At 45.2% G+C, this 22,366-nt stretch overlaps 1 protein-coding gene across 2 annotated transcripts in view; it reads right to left on the reverse strand.

Moving 5' to 3' along the window:
• The window catches only part of LOC138472198 (ephrin type-A receptor 2-like), a 197,500-nt gene that overhangs the window by 3,496 nt on the left and 171,638 nt on the right, over window positions 1-22,366 (reverse strand). For both annotated transcript variants that reach the window (XM_069610246.1, XM_069610247.1), the window contains 2 exons: window positions 6,468-6,592; window positions 4,026-4,185 (listed from right to left, as the gene is read on the reverse strand). In XM_069610246.1, coding sequence (XP_069466347.1) covers window positions 4,026-4,185; window positions 6,468-6,592 — 285 coding nt within the window. The remainder of the gene's footprint in view (window positions 1-4,025; window positions 4,186-6,467; window positions 6,593-22,366) is intronic.

Here is a 22,366-nt window from a genome sequence, read left to right on the forward strand (position 1 = left end):
ACCTCTGCATAGTCTTAAATTAACTTCTGACTATAATTAGTGAGTTCAAGAAGGCTTCTTAATTCTTGCAGAGAGGTACAGTCTTTTAATTTCATTAAGGCTTCCACCTTCTTCGCCTGGGGATTAAGTCCCTCATGGATGATCTTGTGCCCCAAGAAATTCACTCGGGTCTTACACCACTGTGCCTTCTGAAAGGACAGCTTTCCTCTAGCTTTCTGCAACTATGTTAGAACATAGCAGATCTCTGCTATATGTTCCTCCACAGTACAGCTCTTGATCAGATCATCATCTACATAGGGCAGTTTTCCCTTTTTGCCCAAGTCAGGCATGCCTTATGTATAAAGATGTTGAACTGATTGCTTGAGTTTATGTATCCAAAAGGGGGGGTCTGGGTCCATGTGTATTGCTGCCCCCGAAGATAAAGGCAAGCTTGTAATGATCTTCACTACTCACAGGTACTGTCCAGTAGCAGTTGGTCAGGTCAATGGCGGTGTACACCTTTGACCCTTGGATCTGTGCCAGGCCCTGATCGATGTAGGGAAGTCACCACCCTGACATGTGGAACTGTTTGTTCAACTCCCTCAAGTCGGCACATAATCTCCATTGGGCGCTTAGTTTGAATATACCCACTACTGGATTGTTGAAGGTACTGTGAATCAGACAAATTATCCCACAGGATTCTAAGTTCTTAATAATCTCTGTGATGGACTAGAGAGATAACCAGTTTTGTTTCACAAATACTGGAGCCATCTCGGGGTCCGCGTGAATGGTGCTTGAATGAATGGATGTGAGTCCACAGTAGTACAAGTACACTGAAAATATATCAAGACCTGCTTCAGCTTTTGTCTTTGCTCCTCTGTATCACAGGCATCAGCAAGATTAATCCTTTCCTCAACCATCTGCTTGAAACCTGGAAAGACCTTAGGCATAGCAATTTCAGCAGTATCCTCCAGTCGGGTGAAGAGATCTCTTTTGATGGTGTTAACCTGGCCAGTGGGTTGCAGGGATTCGAGGTAGTGGTCCTTGACTTTGAATACTACCTCCTCCCTCCTGATGTCACAGTTCATCTCTTCCACCCTGAATGGGCAAAAGAGTACACCATGACATTTCCCCCATGCCTAGTAAAATTCTTTTCTAAAGAAATACTGTCACTGATGTCGAAACAGTCGTTTGGGATTGGACCCATGATTTCATTACCTAAATCAAAAGAATAATATTGGGAATCAACCACCATTCTAATAATAATCTGCGCCCAAGGTGATACTTTGAGGGTTGCTGTTATCCCCCAATATTAAAATGGTGTTGTGATGTAGGTCTACTAGAGGTGTCGGATTTAAAAACAAACCTTTTTGTTATAGTTAGGAATTTAAATAGGTGTCCTGTTTGAGGTCCTGTCCTCACTTAATTTTGAGGAGAATGGTAAATTGTCGCACCTGTTCTGAGTGGTAACTTCTTCTCGCACTTTAACTTCAACCGCACAAGTCAACAACTGAACTGACCGGAATGCTTTTTCTGAGTTGTCAAAGTCCACGGGGTTACCCCCGAGTCATGACCAGCCCTTTAGTTTTAATTAGTTCCAAATTGATTGCGAACCAGTTGAGAATGTCACTTTCCAGATAAAAGATGGAAGCAACATCTCTCACGACCCAACAATTATGCTCTATGCTTTTGTTGTCAATGGACATTTTTATCATACACCTTCTAGGCAGGAGATGTTTGGAATCTGGGGTTTCCAGACCTACGTCCCATTTGTCAATCAATTTAAATGTGGGACTGGTCAGATCTTTTGTGAATTTCCTGGCTAATTCTTCATTGATGAAGCTCCTTCCATTATTTAGGCATTCTCTGGCATGTGCACTAGGTCCTCACCCTCATTTAACTGAATGGGGAAAAACAACTGTTCGCCTTTTTTCTGCATGTTCATCACACTTTGAGCGGGTTCTTCCTTTTCTGGTTTCACAGGACTCAAAGATTTCTTCTAATTTTGGAGTGGTGTAAAATGTTAGGGTGTTCCCTTTGAGTGTGGATTGCCACTTAAAACTGTGAGGAAGATTAATTTTCAAGAATGGAGAAAGGCTCCCATCATCAGTTTGTTCTCCTACAGCGATGACACGGATGTCTGTGACTTGGTTATTCTTGAAATGAAATTCTACTTTCTCAGAAAGTCGATCAATTAACTGACAGATACCATTCATGATAACATAATTGGTAGGCCGGTTAGTCTGGGTCCAGAGGACCTTGTTTAAACAGTCGAGATGATAGCCTCCTCAGGAGATTGTTCCCCAGTAAACAAGGTGTGCCCTATGGAGTCACGGCCATCACCAGATCTTTTAGTCGACTTCACCCAATTTTTAATTCCAGAACCACAGTCTCTGCGACAGAAATGTAACTCCGATTGAAGGAAGTGGTGCGAATGGAATTTGGTGGCCCTCCCCCCACCGTCCTGAATTTATTTGGTTAAAGGTCTTTTTGGACAGGAGGATGGCTTGGTATCCAGTATCCACCAGAGCTGATAATTCACACTGAGCCCGCAACCTTACAGGAGTGTAAAATATGCCTTCTTTTTCTTCCAGGGTGCAGAGAAAGTGTGAGTTATTTGCCAGACCGGTGGTCATTTTCTTCATATTGAACTCAGACACTGTGTGATCGTGGGCAAATTTTCTGTGTCGAGGATCATGAATCTGTAAAGAAAATGTTACAACTGGCAATGGGTGGATTTGGCCATCATGGCACAACAGCTCAACCTCCCCTGTACACTGAGTTACAGGTCCAGAAGACAGTTGCGCACCATCCACTGAGACTATGTTGTCAACCTTTTCCCTCGGTTGTATAGGAACGCCTATCCTCTGTGCTACAGTCAGGTCCATGTAATTCCTGACTGCTCCACAGTCTAAATACTCCTCAAGGGCGGGCATTCTCTGCGGTTGGTAGGGACAAAGGAGGATTACTGGTCAAGCTCTACCAAAACTGAAGGGTAGAATGAAGCTGCACTCTCTTCATTTCCAAGACAAAGTCAACAGCTACAAGGGCAAGTTCAAAAGCTTAATAGTTTGATTAACTAAAGGCGTGATGATAGATAGTGGGTTAATTGGAGCAGAGGCAGGATCACGCCGAGCTTCCATGCACCTGGAGGGTAGCCTGCGTGCTGCTAGCATGTGGAACATTCTCGAAGGGTATAACGGTGCCAAATCAATCATAGTGGGTCACATAATGAAGAGCCCTATAGTTTGAAGGACCAATGGATCGTAGTGTATTTAGTGATGACAATGGTGACCAGTTATTGTGCATGGGTTTTGATGCCCACCTGACTTAAGTGCCAATCATAACCAGTGGCTATATAGAACGTATATGTAGATGCTCACTGAGAGCCAACCACAGGTACTCAAAGTTTTGTAGTTTGCCATATAGTGTGACATCAGTAGTGACGAGTTTTCATTATAAAAAATGATATTAAAACAGAAACGTACTTTGCCAAACTTCCAAAGTCGTTTATATTAATGATGTTTGAGTAACTTCTGCATCCCCATCCACCTCTGAGTATTGCGGTCTCCTCTTAAAGGGCTCTTAGGAGTAAGAGTTCAACACGGACATTCTGAGCAAACCCATGGTATTTTAGTTGAGGCAGGGAAAGTTATTTTTCTCTTTATTTTCTTGACGAATAAAAGTTTATAACAATGTCACATGTGTTTCAGTCCCCTCCTTGTGCACCCTTACAGGTGCTTCCTGACATCGTGCTTTTCAATGTCTATTAAATTTAATGCATGCATATAAAAAAAATCTGCAATAGAGGCATCACCGCAAGTGCACACTTGCTTTCCTCATTGGCTAGTGTAAAAATTACCCTTTCTTTGTGCCAACTCTGTTCTCCTAAATATTAACTTCATTTTCACTCTTCTCATTGTGGGTCTTAATAACCCTGCTAAGTAACTCGAAGGCTTGAATATTTCAGATAACTCCTTCTAGTTTCCACTGGAAGTGTTCATCCTTGCTAAAGCTAGGCAGGACCTTTAAAATCAGGTACTCACTCTGCGAGAGGGTTTGGAACTCATACTCCTTGCTGAGGGTGCCCTGGCCCTCCTGCATCAGAGCCTGGATACGCACAACGTACATGGTGCCCGCGGCCAGATTTGGGATGGTGACTGAGGTTCCCTCGCAGCGGTGCACAGAGTAGCTGTTCTGATCATTCTTTAAAGTGAGAAGAGCACAAAAAATAAGATTAGTATAAATGTTCACCATGAAAACACTGTTCACCAGCAAGTATATTTCCATTTTGAAAACTGCAGAGCAAGTCCAATTTTGAAGGATCTTTGTCACACTAGGATTGGTAGAGTAGGAGAGGGGTGGATGAGCAGTAAGTAGAATAGCTCCTACTTGAATAAAAATACAACAAAAGGGCACCCAGCAAAATTTAGTAATACAAATTAAACTAACAAAGGGACTGGCCAGATCAACAAATCGAAGAAGTGTGGCTTATAGTGGATTAAAAGAATTGCCAACAAGAGTCTCCATTGTCTTTTCCGGCTTCTATCTATGCATGCATGGATGTATGTACGTACGGTACATACATCCATGCATGGATGTATGTACCGTGCATGGATGTGCACGGTACATACATCCATGCAAAGTAATCAATACTGCCTTCCGGACCTTTCAGCAATATGTGTGGAGGAAAAAAAGGGACACAGTAAGAAGAACGGGAGAGATGGGAAGAGAAGGCGAAACTGGCGAAACTCGAAGAGAAATCAGACACTGAAAACGAGTTAGTACTTAGCCAGTACTAAGATGGGGACTGGAAAAAGGTGCCAAGTGAAGAGTGCAGTCCCTTTTCCCCATCCACTGTCTATAGAAAAGTCCCACTCTGGTTAGAGCCGAAGGATTGCTCAAGGGCAAAGTGCTCGTCTTGTAAGCACAACAATGCAGAGCTGCATGGATTCAATACCAGGTCTCTCGCTTGGAGGCTGGACACCAACATAAAGAGGATATAAAAACCCAATTTGATTGTTTTTTTCTTTTAACTCGCTCTCCCCCAAATGGACAAGTAAGGGGGGCTCCAGGAGTGTCTATCTAGAGTCTCAACCAAATTCTGTAGCTCACCATCCTTTCACAGAAGAGGCATTTCCACGACATAGCCTCCTGCCCATGGGCAGTCCAGTACCGAAATGCCAGGCAATTCTCTTCTGAACAAGAGTACCAACAGCAACCCCCAAATGGATACATTTGCGTGTAGGGTTCAGAACTTGTGCTAGAGTGAGGGTGAGCAGGAGACCCTGCCAGCCAATGCACCTTCATTTCCCTAGGCAGACCCACTTCTAGGAGGACCAGGACGTTAGAGGCAGAGGGAGGTCACCCTTCCCCGAATGTTACGGGACACCTTGTGACTCTGGTAATTCATTCAGAGAGACCAGGTCTAGGCTGCAGAGCCGAAGTGCAGACCTCAGCTGCTCCATAGAGACTCCACTAGATTGAGGGAGGTGGGAACCCGAGGATTCAGGCCTCAAACATTCGTCGGGATTATGCAGTGGCTGTGAAGGAGGAGTAGGAAGGTCAGCAAAGAGGGTGTCAATGAGGCTGGAACTTGTAACTGAAGCGCAGGACTAAAAGAATGTGTTATGTTGTCACCTGGCCATTTGTAAAGTACTCTGGTAAAGAAGACAGCACGAAGGGGAGTAAGAGGAAAGCTAGTTCAAGTAAGGGGAGTAAGAGGAAAGCTAGCTCAAGTATACTGCTGATCGCAGATCACCGGATGCAAATTGCAAACTCTACCTTTCACAACAGCAATATTGCCATTAATGGGGGCAAGATAGTGGGACCATTAACAACAGTGCATTATGCGCTGCTCTAAGCGGAGACAGTGGCCCTCATTACGATACTGGTGCTAAACCATGGCGATATTAGCACCATGGTTGGTGCCGGTATCGTAACGAGTCCGCCAATGTTCAATGGGGAATTACCACCCCATTCCAAGGTTGGTGGGCGGTAATTCCCCATTGAACATTGGCCCTTCCCCTTCTCATTTTTGCCCCGTAGGGCTCAATGGGACTGGGGAAGGCGCTAAGTACGGTACCGCAAATTGCGGTACCGTACTTAGCACCAAGGTCCCTTTGCGGGTCCCTACTTTAACGACTGATCTAGACCAGCCGTTCAGGTCGAGTCCGGCAAAGGGACCTCGTAGTAAGGCGCTAATGGGTTAACGGTGCCGCAGCCTTTTACGGCACCGTTAACCCATTAGCGCCAGGGTCGTAATGAGGCCTAATATAAAGCTTGTTGAAGTGTGCTCAGGGACCCCATGCAATTGGCTGCTCTGCCTTTCACTGGGTCTATATTATATGTGATAAATAACAGCGCTTAGAAGCATGAAGCAGAAAACATGGCAGATGCAGAGGGAAGACTGGATGGGGGGAGGTGATTCTGCATTTGGGTGATGTGGTGTTGAGCATGTCTACTTAGGTGAGAAGAGGACCACTCACTTTCTTGCTATAGGTGACCTCGTACTTCCAGACTCGGCTCTGCTGGAGCTCGGGGACAGTCCAAGAGAGGCTGAGGGTGCTGCTGCTTCGGCTGTCCAGGTTTACCGATGTCACTCTTGGGGGTTCTGTGGGAGGCACAAGGCAAAGACAAGAATGCAAATGTTAAGTGTGCACCAAAATTCATGATCCTTATTCCCGCCCCTTTGAAAAGCATTATGCTGCTTTCCTACACTCTCCACCCCACCCAGAAGCAGCCTGTAGTTACATTCCTCGCTCTGTTCCCTCTCTTTTGGCTCTCCAGATGTTTCAGACTACAAATCCCATCAGCTTGAGCCAACATTGTCAATAGTGAGAGATCATGGGTGGTGTATGCCTAAACATATGGAGATCCAAAGGTTGCAGACCCCTGTTCTATAGCTAACCCCCCAGGCCCCAGAAGGCAGTGGTAAATACTCAGCTGAGTGGCCCCATTCAGAGAAAATGTGTATATAAAAGCACAAAGGTCCGCAGGGCAGCACCCTAGGGTCACACGAGTGCTCACATCACATTTACCTGTCTAATTGACACTGATGCTGGCAGTGCCAAGACGGGGGCTAGAGCTGAAGGAGGATACCTCATTCCGCGCTTTCACAGTGAAGGTGTAGTTCATGTAGGGCTCCAGGTCAAAGACAGTCAGTGTTGTGCCCTTCAGCCTTTGGGGTGCCTCGGAGTAGCGCACGCTGGAATCACTGGGGTAGCACTCCCGGGAGTCAGAACGATGTTGTTCACAGGCGACCGTATACATTATGTCCTGGGATTACTGATGTTCCCTGCCTGGATTATGTCACTTTGGAGATATTACAAGGGTTGGTGAGTAGTCTTGCCAATGATGTGCTCCCCCTGGATGAATGGGCCGTCATTTCTCAATGCCCACACTGTTGCCAGGAGTGCCTTCTAGCAGTCATTGAAATTTTCCTCCACGAAGGACAAAGTCTTGCACGCATACAATGGCTTTTGATACTACACCGCTGTTAGGCAAGTATCTGAGAATCCTGTCTCCAAGAGGAACGTCTTGTTCTTTATGGGGTAAGCCAAACAAGGAGCCTGGAGAGGCTTCATTTCAGTTGTTTAACTGCCTCGGCTTGTTTCAGACCCCACTCCCACTTGACTCCGGTCTTTAATGACTGGACCAAGGGTCGAGGGACCTCTGCGTAGTCTTCAATAAACTTCTGACTGTAATTAATGAGTTCAAGAAGGCTTTTTAATTCTTGCAGAGAAGTAGGGTCTTTTAATTTCATTAAGGCTTCCATCTTCTTCGCCTGGGGATCAAGTCCCTCATGGGTGATCTCGTGCCCCAAGAAATTCACTCGGGTCTTACACCACTGTGCCTTCTGAAGGGACCGTTTTGGTCTGGCTTTCTGCAACTGTGTTAGAACATAGAAGATCTCTGCTATATGTTCCTCCACAGTCAAAATCTTGATCAGATCACCACAGTTGAGCTCTTGATCAGATCATCATCTACATAGGGCAGGTTTCCCTTTTTGCCCAAGTCAGGCATGGCCTTATGTATAAAGATGTTGAACTCATTGCCAGAGTTTATGTATCCAAAAGGGGGGGTCTGGGTCCACGTGTATTGCTGCCTCCGAAGGTAAAGGCAAGCTTGTAATGATCTTCCCTACTCACAGGTAGTGTCCAGTAGTCGTTGGTCAGGTCAATGGCGGTGTACACCTTTGACCCTTGGATCTGTGCCAGGCCCTGTTCGATGTAGGGAAGTGACCACCTTGACATGTGGAACTATTTGTTCAACTCCCTCAGGTCGGCAGATAGTCTCAATTGGCTCTTTGATTTGAGTATCCCCACTACCGGATTGTTGAAGGTACTGTGAATCAGACAAATTATCCCACAGGATTCTAAATTCTTAATAATCTCTGTGATGGACTGGAGAGATAACCGGTATTGTTTCATAAATACTGGAGCCATCTCGGGGTCTGTGGGAATGGTGCTTGAATGAATGGATGCGAGTCCACAGTAGTACAAGTGCGGTGAAAATATATCAAGACCTGCTTCAGCTTTTGTCTTTGCTCCTCGGTCTCACAGGAATCAGCAAGATTAATCCTTTCCTCAACCATCTGCTTGACACCTAGAAAGACCTCAGGCATGGCAATTTCAGCGTTATCCTCCAGTCTGGTGAAGAGATCTCTTTTGATGGTGTTGACCTGGCCAGTAGGTTGCGGGGATTCGAGATAGTGGTCCTTGACTTTGAACTCTAAGGCGGTTCCGTTGTTTTTGATGCGTGTTATGCGGCAATCCTATTTCCAGCACTATATGCGCTACCACCTCTCGTCTGGCCTCCGTAATCCAGGAGTTTATTTAGCATCTGGTGTTGGTCACGTACGCGCGCGAAACCATCAGTCTTTGCTGAGAAATATCCCTGTTTATTTTCGTGCCGACATAGTCGACGTGCTTATAATTCCAGGGTATTTTGATTTACTTCCTGTCAAGTACAGACATGCTAGTTACAGGGATAGGTCATGTCACCCGCCATTTTAGGTGTGTGTCAATAGACTTAATGCGCTCAATCTCTCGTATTCACGGCAATGAGTCATACGCCGTGAATATCGCATCTTAATTTCAATTTTACAGATAGATAGACTACCTGTAAGGACATATTTCTATTTTATTGGACACTGACTTTTAATCGTGTTGGATGCATATTTATTTCTCAACTTCTCACCAATGTCAATTGAATGTTCGATCTGCCAGTTCCGAAGTTCATTGGTTTACACATCAATTACCTGCAATTTGTGGCTAGAAATTGTTGGCACAATCAATCGAATGTTGTAATATTCCACAGATATGTTCATAAGAAGAATGTAGAGATTACAATTTTTACATTTAAGAACTTCACAACAACACTTGTTGGTATAAACAAGCAAATAATTTCTTGCAGTGTATTCCAGCATGTTCATAATCAAATAAGGAGTTCATTATACCCTTCTGTGTAATATTAGGTGACTCACGTTATTACTGAACACTCCCATAGTAATTTCCAATCTAGTTCTTTTTGTTGTAGAGGTTTGGTCAGATCAGCCCCCCCCCACGTATGGGCATAGTCACGTGTTCCAGAATGATAAACTTAATCTGTGCCTTTCTTCCTGTTAGCCCCACATAGTATTGTCCGCATGGGCACTTAATCCTGTAGATTAGGTTGGTCGTGTCACATGTTGATGTATGTTTCAAAGATATTGGTTGTCCTTTATGTGGATGATTAACATAGTTTCCTTTTATCACGTTGTGACAACAACTACAGTTGTTGCATGGGATCATGCCTTTGTAGTTGCCTGATGTGCAACTTTTTTTTGGGCTGAATTCTGACTTAATAATAAAGTCGCATATACTTCTACTTTTACTATATGCAAAGAGAGGTGTTGTTGGAAATAGTCTGGCCAGCGTAGGATCGAGTGATGATAGTTTCCAATTTTTCTTCACAATTTTTTTCACTTCGCTACTTTGTTGTGAGTAAATTGTCACATACACTAGTTCCGTGCCAGTTGTTTTAGTGCTTGATTTTAACGCTGCCTCCCTTGTCATTCTTTTAACTTCCTCTGATTGCATCTGAATTTTCTGCTGGTTGTAGCCTCTCGCCAAGAACTTTTTGGTGAGGTCAACTTCCTTCCTTTCAAATTCTTCCTCCTCTGAAATTATACGCCTGTATCTAACTAACTGACCTAATGGAATGCTTTCAATGGTCTTTTTAGCGTGAAAGCTGGATGCAAGTAGTATGCTGTTCCTATCAGTACTCTTTGTGAAGACAGTAGTTTCCAATTTGTTTTCTTTACAATACACTAGTACATCGAGGAATTCCAATTGTTCTTTGCTGAATTTGTGCGTAAATCTTATTCTAGGCGATAGGGAGTTCATACTCAGGAAAAATTTGTTGAGTTCCTCATTTGTGCCTCTCCATATCCCGAACAAGCCATCGATGTATCTCACAAAAACTTTTAATTTTCCATTCCAAAGTGGATTGTTCAAGATTTGGGTTTCTTCCAGGTGTGCCATATGGATATTTGCATAGCTTGGTGCCATGGCGGCACCCATCGACATGCCCGGTGTTTGCATGAAGAAATGGTCCTCAAATCTAAAGAAGTTGTTGCTCAAAATAATCTTTAACAGTTTCAAGATGAAGACTTGATCCGATCTCACTCTTTCCCTTGTATTCAGTAGTATCCACTCTAATGCTTCTAATCCACTTTGGTGTGTGATGTTTGTGTATAAGCTGGTGAGGTCCATGGTGAATAGAATGTCCGTCTCCTTATTAAATGATGCTGTGTTTAATTTCCTCAAAAAATCGTTTGTGTCCCTGATGTATGTTGTGATCGTTAGAACCAATGGTTGTATGATTTTGTCTGCATATTGAGCCAGGGGTTCAAGTAGGCTATCTGTTGCTGCTATAATTCATGTATTTATATATTGTTTTGTGTATGTATAGCATGAGACTTTGAATATTGGTAATATGAAAAATCATATAAACAAAAATATTTGGAAAACTGTGGATTAATGTGCTTTACTAATATTTACAACTTGTTAGTTATTGTGTGTGCCCTTGGTTGTATCTTGTTTTGTACAAGATACCTATTTCTTTACACAATATTTGAGATCTGGTAGTACAGATCAACTAGGGAGCACCGGGAATTGTTTAAATTACAAGAAGGACGATATATGGAAATTGCATTTGAAAACCCATGAGTGTACCTCTAACTTTGCTTAATGGGTGAATTTGACCATCATGGCACAACAGCTCAACCACCACTGTACACTGGGCTACTGGTCCAGACAACAGTTGTGTCCCATCCACCAAGACTATGTTGTTAACTTTTTCCCTTGGTTGTATAGGAACGCCTATCCACTGGGCTACAGTCAGGTGCATGTAATTCCTGACTGCTCCACAGTCAATATACTCCTGAAGGGCGTGCATCCTCTGCGGTTGGTCGGGACAAAGGAGGATTACTGGTCAAGCTGTACTGAAACTGAAGGGTAGAGTGAAGCTGCAGTCACTTTATTTCCCAGAAGAAGTCAACAGCAAGAAGGGCAAGTTCAAAAGCTTAATTGTTTGATGGACTGAAGGAGTGAAGATAGATAGTGGGTTAATTGGAGGGGAGGCATGATCACGCCAAGCTTCCATGCACCTGGAGGGTAGCCTGCATGCTGCTAGCATGTGGAACATTCTAAAAGGCTATCAGGGTGCCAAACCAATCATAGTGGGTCACATAATGAAGAGCCCTATAGTTTGAAGAACCAATGGATCGTTGTGTATTTAGTGGCAACAATGGTTACCCGTTATTGGGGGTGGGTTTTGATGCCCACCTGACTTAAGTACCCAATCATAACCAGTGGCTATATAAAACATATATGTAGATATTCACTGGGAGCCAACCACGGGTACTAGTTTTGTAGTTTGCCACATAGTGTGACATCAGTAGCGACAAGTTTTCATTATAAAAGAGTTGTTTTTCATGAAATGTGTTGAGATCGAACTGTGCGGTGTCGGATGATGCCTGTTGTACTTCCTGTTTTAGATAAATGATATTATAAACAGAAACGCACTTTGCCAAACTTCCTGAGTCATTTATATTATTGATGTTTCAGTAACTTCTGCATCCCCATCCACCTGGGCATATTGCTGCCTCATTTTAAAGGGCTTTTAGGAGTAAGAGTTCAACACTGGCATTCTGACCAAACCCATAGTATTTTAGTTGAGGCAGGGAAGACATGCATTACTCACCGTAATAGCATTTCTGATGATTGTATCTGCGTAGGTTCACATGCTGTGTATATGGTCCGACATCCAGTGGTAACTGCAGAGTATTGCATCTTGTCTTTCGGGGACCTAAAGGGGATGTTGGCATAGGCGTGTCTGTAAGACTATCCTTTTCGTGAGGTGTAGTGTACCCAAAATCCCTTGCGCGCTGAGGTCACTCCGATTGTATTTTTTCTGCCATGAGGGAGCCCAAGGCTATTGTGAGTGAGTACATGAAGAGAGAAAGTAGAAAAATGTCTATATTCCTTCCACTCCGAGCGGGGAGGCAGGGAGGGCGCATGTGAATCTAAGCAGATACAATCATCAGAAATGCTATTACGGTGAGTAATGCATGTCTTCTGATGCTTGTTAATCTGCTTAGAATCACATGCTGTGCATAGACTAGCGAGCAGTACCCAGAGTTGGAGGTGGGTTGTGAGAAGAAACAGTAGAGAAAAGATGTCTTAATACTGCCTGTCCCACCTGAGAGTCAGATCTAGAATGAGTGTCTAGGCAATAGTGTTTTGTAAAGGTGTGTACAGAACTCCAGGTTGCCGCTTTGCAAATGGACTGCCACTGAGACAAAAAATTGGTTTGTTTTTCTCAGTGGTTTTGTTCTTTCCAGGTAGAACATTGCTGCCCTGCACACATCTAGTGTGTGTAGGCTTCTTTCGGCCATGCTAGTGGGATTCTGGAAGAAAGTGGGTAGTTCGATCGATTGGTTAACATGGAACTTTGAGATGAATTTAGGCGCAAATCTAGGATGAGTGCGCAGAACTACCTTATCCCTGTAGACTGTAACAAAAGGGTCTAGAACAGAAAGAGCATGTAGTTTGCTAACCCTTCTAAGAGAAGTGATAGCCCCTAAGAAGGTCTTTCAGACTTGCTTTATGCATTGGCTCAAAGGGAGATCCCATGAGTCTGGTTAAAATCACATTTAGATCCCATCCAGGAGCGGGTGGGAAATGGGGGAATGGATTCGCTTAACCCCTTCCATAAAGGCTTTAATCACTGGTATTTCCCACCATGACACTTTTTGTTGTGACGTTGTGGAGGCTGAGAGAGCAGCAAGATGAACCTTTAGGGAATTAAAGACCAGTCCTGCATCTAACAAATGGGTTAGGTAAAGCACAATGTGTGTGGGTGAGCAATTGATGGGATTGATGCCCTTGGTATTACACCAGATGACAAAGTGTTTCCATTTACTGGAATAGCAATAGCGGGTGTTAGGTTTCCTAGCTAACCTGAGAATGTCCATGCATCTCTGAGGGAGCTGAAGGTGTCCAAACTCTATGACCTCAGGAGCCAGGCTGCTAAATTCAGAGTTTGTGGGCATGGGTGTATGGTCTCCACCTTGTCCTGAGACAACATGTTATACAGGCAGGGTAGTTTTACTGGCAGGGAGAGGGATATTTCCATTAGATGAGCAAACCAGGGTTGGTGGGCTCACATGGGGGCTAGCAATATCATGGTGACTGGTTCCTGGTGCATCTTGTGCACTATCTTGTTAAGTAGGGGAGTCGGGGGGAAAGCATAAGCAAATTTCCCTGACCATGTTATCCAGAGTCTGTTCCACTTGGAGCGGTTCTGGGGGTACCTGGAGGCGTAGTCTTGTAAGTGACTTAAATCCAGCAATCCAACTAAGTCAATGCCTAGTCTGGGATGCCCAATGGAAGCCCGTATTAATATATTTTTATGTCAAATTCTTTGAATCTGGATGATAAACCCTTATATAACGTCCCTCTCTTTGAATCCCCCTGACCTCACTGAGCCAAGAAGTAAGTTTGTTTTGCAAATTAGAAGATTTATTTGAGGAATAAAACAATATATATATCACACTTTTATGAATAAATTAATATTTGATAGCACACTTATGAATATAACAGTGATCAGCAATGGATAATATCACAATAGCACAATTCTTTAATCACTTAGGAGTTGGTATAGAAAGAATAAGGTAGCAGAGAATGCTTTGGATGGTTTCAAGGAAATGCAAGATATGAAAGAATGCAACACAGGATAAACTTGATATGATTTCAACCACAAGATAATATGATCACTTTTTCCCTTGTGACAACTCACTCCCCCCTTATGCAATAGGAAGAGATGGAAATGAGGACACACAGGTTTCAAGAATACAAGTAATAATGCAGTTCAATCCCAGTTCCCCCCAGCAAGTTTAGAGAAAACAGGTATGATTTAAAGCAGGCAAAAATACTTTTGAAGGTGGTTGCAGGGAATGTGAAAATATGCTAAAAATGGTTTTAATTCACTAAAGAAGATTCACGATGAGTGATAGCTACTTTGGATTAGTTCAGGTCAACACTAGCAATGATACATGAATGATTAACAGATTGAAAACGAATTTCAGCAGTGGAAAGCAAGAAGCAGCTATTTTTACAAGTGGTGAAATGAAGCTAATTTGCATTTCGCTGCACTTTTTCCGAGTGCGTAAATCGTGATTACGGAAAAACTATAAGGAGTTGGAATGTCGATTTCAGAATGACAGATGACAGATGACAGATGACGCTTTTACAGATTTGAAATCACAGGATGGACACAAAATTCTGAATGCAGTTCTGGTCAGGTCAGGTTTAAATGGTTTAAATAAGATGATTTTAAACTAAGAGATTGGTTCTGTACAGTTCTGTACAGTTCTAGGCTGGATACTCACTCCTAGTTTTGGACTGGAAGGAAAATGGGCCTCGTCACCGATCTGGTCAGGTTTGGACTTCACTCGCCACCAGACGGTCTCAGGCCCTCTAGGTTCTGCTCACAACACACTCTCTGGTCTGCTATCGGCACTGCACAGCAGTCTGGTCTGGGTCTGACGGGTTCTGGATACAGCTCTGCTTTCTGGGTCTGGATCTGGTTCTGGCACAGGGTTCAAGCCAGACGCAAAACAGCTCGCCCGGCTGTTGAATAGTTTAGTTAGGTTTCTGGATTCTGAGGCCTGCTGTCACAACTTTTACGCAATTTGGAAAAAGGATACAGATTTATAAAGGATACAAGGCCAACATCCGCTTTTGGAACCCCTTCACTCTGGGATGTCCTGGATTATCACCAAGATGGTTCTGGGATATCTTGGACGCTAAGTGTGCACAAGACTTTCCCCCCAAGAGCGCAGCCTGTAGAAAGTATACCAGCTAACAGGCCAGGGGCTTAAGTGGAAAGGCAGGAGCAGCGACAACAGAGCTAAGGGAACAAAGAAAAGGATAGTTCAAGATAGCAGCCAAAGAGGTACGAAATTACAGCACTTGTTCCCTCCCCCTGTACTTGCCCCCTCTTACCTGCTTAGCAAGACAGGAAGTCCCGTAACCTCAGAGAGTGCAGTAGGATGGTGACTTGATGATAGAAAATGGAAGTTCCAGTGGAAGGAAGTCTGGGCAATGGTCCACCTAACCCAAACGGCACGAGGGCGCAACTAGTAGTGTTCAAAATAATCCCCAAGTGTATTCAGCAGAGCGTCCCCAAGTGTTTGTAACCAATCCAGGGAGTGACCACCAGAAACAGGAGAGCGTCCGTTTGGTCACTTCAGTAGGTAGAGCGTTGTCTTCTTGTGCGGCGGGCAGCGCCGTGGGTCTGTCCGTGGTAAAGAGTTTGTATATGTTCTGTGTAATAGGCGAAGGGGAAGGAAAGCAAGAAACTCGTGCAAGAGGGATAGCACACTAGGGATAGAGAAAACGTGCGTGGAAGTTTTCAGCAGAGAGTAGCACTGGAGGTCTTTTATTTTGCATAAATCCAAATACCATAACATACGGGAGCAGGCGAAGAACAAATCCGAAATGGGAGCCAGGAGTTCGTTAACCAGGGGAAACAACCGAGGGAGTCAGGAGCCAGAAATCGAAGGAAAAGACGTTCAGAATAGTCCTTGATACAAAGCCGGGTCAGTAATAAAACAGGAATCAGAGTAACAGAATGTCGAGTACTCGAACTGAATAGTCAGTTTTAGGAGCACCCGTTACAGGGACACGCCACACTAAGTACTGGAGTCTGTTTCAGAACGCGAGTCACGTTGCGGGCGTTTCATGTGACCGCAAGCAGATGGAATTCTGGGCCTTGTAGTGCGGCGGATTTCGTGAGCGGTAAACAGTCTCCAGGGTAGTTTCCACCTGGAAGTAAACACCCGCGAGCGTCCAGAAACAGGAATGCGGGGCATGACACCTGCTGAGAGGAGTTCAGCTTGTGGATTAGGCCTCTGCTTCTCCAAAGTTCTAGAGTTTGGGTTCTAGAGTTTTGGTTCTGGAGTCTGTCTGGAATCTGGAGCCTCAGGAGTCTGGAGTCTTTGCCTGGATATGGTCGGGCAGCGTGCTGCGCAGGAATCGATGAGTAGTGGAAAAATGAGTGTGTCTATCTGGGTCTCCGCAGTCCCTTTTAATGTGTTTCCAAAGGGGGTGTGGAGGCTGACTTTCTATGCCCAACCCGCTAAGGATTCTGATAGGTTAAAGGATTTACTGTCCTCTGACTGGAGAAAGGAGTAGTGAGTCAGAATGAGTCAGAGTGATGCTATGTTTATGGCTTGGCTGAAGTCCCTCCCCTTTGCTTTTACTTAGAAAAAACATTTTTCATAACAAAACATGTTTCCCTGATACACAAGTTGTTGATAATACATGTACATATCACGGATTAATTAAGCCTGGTCTCTGTTCTCTAAGAGCTTGGGTTCAGAAATTACAACTTATTCACGATTTTAGTGGGTTTTGCAATATTGGTTTTGCACCAAATCTTACACGGAGGTACACACCCTCTCTGCGCATATTACTGTAAGTTTTCAATTTTCTAGTATAAACACAGTGTCTGCAATATTAATAAATACGGGGCTTGGCATCAGAACATCCCACGGCGTCCAACTTAGTCTTGAACTGTGAGTGAAGGTGTCATTTTAAGAATCTCAAAATTGTACATTTCTATCAGCTGGTTACAATTAGTTATCAGTATTCTTATAAAACATATATTTGCCTTCACTTCAGTACACCCATTGGTTTGTCCCTGCCCCTAGAAGCTTGGCTTGACTCAGAGATCACATGTCTTGTTTTTCCTAGAGCAGTGTTGACAGTTACACCCAAAATCAGCATATTTTATTCAATTGAAAAAGTCTATTGTCTTGTATTTCTTGCCAACAGAGCATCAGTCCAGGGTGCCACTCTCCATCTGATTATCAGGACCATGCAATTTCCTGCCTTCTGATGGAGAGGCCTGGGAAGAGTAGGTGTGAAGAGTTCTCATAGAAAAGCAAGCCTTTTGAACTCTCAGCTAAATCAGATTGCCTTCTAGTCAATTTCAACAGAGTTCCTTGTAAAAAAATATAACATTATAAACTTTAAAATAAGCAATATCTCTTTAAACCAAGTCGTTTTCAATATGAAATCACTGTGTGGCACTCTACATGGAATTTTGATAGACTTCTCTGCTTTGGCTTATTTAGCTTCTGCAAGACAGCGCTCCTGTCAGGATTAGGAATCACCAGCACCTGGCAGTGGCGAGAACCGGTACTGCACCCATTTTTGACAGCTGTCTTAAATTAAATGTCTTTAAAAAAGGGATTTAGCTTGGTAGCATAGGATTCTCGCTGATATTGTACTGACGTGGATTCTGCAGTAAATGATGTGGATCACCCAACCAGAAGTTGTATCCTTTTGGTGGTTTTGTGAGCCATGATTTTAGCAATTTTGACGATCAAGAAAATGAATTCCCAAACAGCTCTGGGTGGCTTTTGGCAATCAGTATTGCTATTTCCAAGTGGTTTCAGGCTACTGTGTGGGTATCCCAATGGTGGGTATAGGCAGTGATCTCCTGTGCTCACTGACATGGCAAAAGTGTGTGGCAGCCTATTTTTCAGATTTTACTGCGCATTTTTGGATGATCTCTGGCGAGCAGCATGCTTTCCGGCGGCCATTATGATGTTTCCGCTGCCAGTAATGCACAGTTCTGTTGTAGGGCTTGGATGAGTGGGTTAAAACATCCCACAGTCTTGGCATTGGGCGTTCTCCTGAGTTGCGAACAGGTCGATCTCTGGGAAGCCCCATTCTGCGAAGATGTTGCAGATGATGTCTTTGTGCAGACGCCATTCGTATTCTAAGGGCAGTGGGAAATCTATGCTGAGCACATCTACCAGAAGATTGAGTTCCCCTGGAACGTGTTGGGACAACAGAAACATCTTGTGTTTGAGAGCCCACATCGAAATGTTTTGGGAAAGCGTGGATAGCCCTGGAAAGTGTGTGCCCCCTTGTTTGTTCAGGTAATACATGGCGGTGGTGCTGTCTGTCAGAACCAGAACTGTTTTCCCTTGTAGTTGCGTCTGAAAGGCTTTCAGTGCCTTGGACACTGCTAATAGCTCTAGCAGATTTATATGGTTGGATGCTACTTGTGGGGACCACACTCCTTGTGCCGTCTGCTGAAGCAGGTGAGCCCCCCCAACCCGCGAGAGATGCTTCTGTCGTGAGAGTGGCTTCCACTGCGGGGGTGGTGAAGGACTTCCCCTTCAAGAGGTTTTCCCTCGACCACCACTTCAGAGAGAGAACGAGGGCTGGCTAGACAACTACCAGATCTTCCCATTGTCCGCTGGCCTGACACCACTGGCTGTCGAGCCACTCTTGCATGGGACTCATGCGCAGGCGCACGTGGGAAACCAAGTATATGCATGACTCCATCATACCTAGCAAGCGCATGGCTTTGCATACTGTCACCACCCGACTGGCTACATATTGAGGGATCTGAAGAAGCATGTTCTGAACCCTCTCGTTGGAGGGGAAGACAAAGCTGTCCTTCGCCAGATTAGAGCTGCCAGAAATTGTTTTACTTGACTGGGGACTAGAGTGGACTTTTTCTCAGTGATAGAGAATCCCAGACTGAACAGAAGGTCTACGGTCCTCTGGGTGTTCAAAAAGCATGTGTCGTAAGAGTCCCCTGTTATGAGCCAGTCGTCGAGGTAAGGGTAAACTGGGACGGATAATCTGCGCAGATGTGCTGCCAAAACTGCCAGGACCTTTGTAAACACCCTTGGCGCTGAGGCAATGCCAAAGGGGAGCACCTTGAATTGGTAATGCCTGTCCTCTATCATGAACCTTAGATAGTTCCTGTGCGCTGGCAACATTGAAATATGAAGGTATGCATGTTTCATGTCCAATGTTGCCATGTGGTCCCCCTGTTTCAACAGTGGGATCACTTCCTGTAGCGTTACCATACAAAACTTTTGAGGTTTTATAAATTTGTTTTCTGGGCGCAGGTCTAGAACAGGGCGAATGGTGAGGTCCTTTTTCGGTACAAGGAAGTACACCGAAAAAATACCCTTGTTTACCTGAAGAATAGGGACGGCTTCTATGGCATCTTTTCTCAGCAGCGCTTCCACCTCTTGATTCAGGATCTGCAGATGGTCCGCCGAGAGGTGTCGTGAGCGTGGCGGTCTGAACTGTAGAGTTTGGGCGAATTCCACACAGTACCAATGGCCGACCGTCTTTATAACCCACTGGTCTGAAGTTATCCCCTTTAGCCGCAAGGAAAGATATTAAACGCCCCCGACCGGGGTGACATGGGAGGGGACCTGTATCCATTGGTCATTTCTGACCAGAAGCTGCGGCTCCTCTGGGGTTGGGGCCTCTGCCTTTGCTGCGTCGTTGAGCCCTAGGTGGGTAGTTGGCGGGGCTTCCGGATATTTGCCCAGAGTTCCAATTTCCTGGGTTGTAGTTGTTTTGACCTGCACAGGATTGCCCTCGAAAGGACCACTGAGAACCGCCTCCACTTTGGAGGGAACGCTTCTGATTTATTTGTTGTAATGATTCAAGAGTCTCATGCTCTTTCTTGGCCATCTCCAGAGCATTGTCGACCACTTTCCCGAAGAGATTGGTCTCTTCTATGGGTTTATTAATAAGAGCGGCCTGTGTTTCAGGCTTGAACCCTAGTTGCAGAGCCAAGCGTGCCGCTTGAGTAGAATGCCCTGGGCCAGGGATCTGCCTATTGTCTCAGCAGTGTCCAGAGTGTTTTTGATTATATTCTGATGTACTTGCCTGCCCTCGGCCACTATGGTGAGAAGTCTGGACCTAGCGGGTTCAGGAACCTCCTGGAGACCCTCTTGTACGAGGTTCCATTGTGCGTCTGCATAACTGGCAAGCAGCGTGGTGTTATTAAATATGCGTGTGGTGTATGCAGCTGCCGAGGTAATACGCTTACCTAAGGCGTACAACCTCTTAGGTTCCTTATCCGGAGGTGCCTCACCCGTAGCAAGGGGTACCCCTGCTCGTTTCCGGGTGGTAGTGACTACCAAGGAGTCGGTGTGGCATGGCCTTTAATATATTGAGGGTCCCTAGGAGCTGGCCGAAATAGTTTTTCCACTCTTGGATTCGCTGTCCGGGTCTGAGCTGCCGTGACCAGGGAGGGGGCCAACCTTCTCTTAACAGAGTTCAGGAGGGGAATGGCTTGGCTTGACGGGGGTTTCTCTTTGAGAATGTCTTCCACAAATTCTTGTTCGGGTACCGCCTCTTGGGTAGTGATCTGAAAGTGCTCTGCTGCCTTCCTTAAAATGGGATTGAAGGCCATTTGATCGTCTACAGGCGAGGCCTGGCAGACCGGAGTGGTGGGAGGAGAATCCAGGCATAGGACATCAGTGTCCTGATCTTGTGTGGGGAGCGTCCAAGGCTTGGTCTCCACTTGCTGGGTTTCTTCCCAGTTGTCCATGGAATCCGCCTGGTCATCAGGGTAGTCCTGCAGGAAGGAGGGGTCTTCTTCCTCATCGTAGATGTCCTGGTAAGTGTCCATCTGGACCACATCTTCATGGTGAGCAGAAGCCGAAGGCTGAGAGTCAAGATTTTCCTGGAAACATGAAGCTGACCCTAAAATAGGGTCTTCACAAGCTCTCTTAGGGGAAGGCTGCTCAGAACGCAAGACAATCCTTTTGTAACGCTCACCTGATTCCCACGGAGGCGCGGCTTCGGGTGCTGATGCTTCCTTAAGGTGAGGCGCCGAACTCCCAAGATGAACAGGATGGGCCCCTCAACTCTAGCTTCTCAGGCTCGCAGGAATGTCCTCCTGTGCGTGAAAAGGCAGTGTTACCCACTGATGGAATGGTGCTCAAGCCTCCCACTCCCTTCCAACCCTCCACGATACCACTTCCACGATTCCCCTGTGAAGCCTCACCTTGGAATCTGGAAGGAAGAGCTCTCCATCCTGCTTCTGATGCAGGGGCACGTTGAAACCCAGTTACTTCACTGGATTGAGGATTGGTGTTCAGGTAAGCTTGACTGTTCAGGTAAGACGTAGTACAAGTTCTGTTCAAAAATTCAAGCCGTAATAATGTTCGTATTCTTCTTGCAGCAAGCGTTAATTCTCATGTCTTTTTCCCCATAGGGGCCGGGGTTCGGTATGCCGGAGATATGGCGCCGACCCGAAGTGAAACGTGCAGACAGGTAAGTTCGAGATGAGCGCTCAGGTGATGTCTTTGTATACGCTCATTTAATGTCTTAACCTTTTTTCCCCTTAGGGGCCGGGGTCCGGCAGCGGCAGGACCCGAAATGAAGTGGAAAACCCAACGGGTAAGTTTTCTGGAAATAGCGCTTTCCTTATTCCTTTTCTCCCTCTCACCTCTGTTCTTATCTTTTTTCTCCTAGGCGCCGGAACGTGGTGAAATCGGGATGGTCGCCGCTGAAGCTGGAGGCGCCTGGAAAAGGTGAGTAAAATGCAGCGCTGCAGCGATCGTAGTGAAATGCCTTTTAAAATGATGTCTTCCTTTCAGGATTGTAGGTGAAATGATTCCGGGATGCAGATTTATCAGGTAAGGTCTTTTCTTCTCCAATTCTCCTCCTTTCTCCCTTTGCAGATGATCCAGGGTGTTGACAGGCGTGGAAGAAGTCAGGATGCAGGAGCAGACACGGTGAGCGTCCAGCTGCTAGGTGCAGTACAACGCGAAGCACGTGTGGCTGTTCGGGTGGGGTTTAAATAGCCTTGGAAGAAGTTCCTGGTATGTATCCTTCCACCAATCTGGTATGTATCCTTCCCCGACCACACCCGGGTGGAAAGTAGTCCCACAGGTAAAGTAGTCCCATCCAGGCCTCAAGAGGGCCTGGATGAAGCAGCAAGGTCTGCACCAGGTAAGTGTGCACCCAAGCACTTACACATAAATCCTCCTTTATGA

Source organism: Ambystoma mexicanum, chromosome 8 (genome assembly GCF_040938575.1).
Source record: "Ambystoma mexicanum isolate Mex_15411 chromosome 8, UKY_AmexF1_1, whole genome shotgun sequence".
NCBI classification, from domain to species: domain Eukaryota; kingdom Metazoa; phylum Chordata; class Amphibia; order Caudata; family Ambystomatidae; genus Ambystoma; species Ambystoma mexicanum.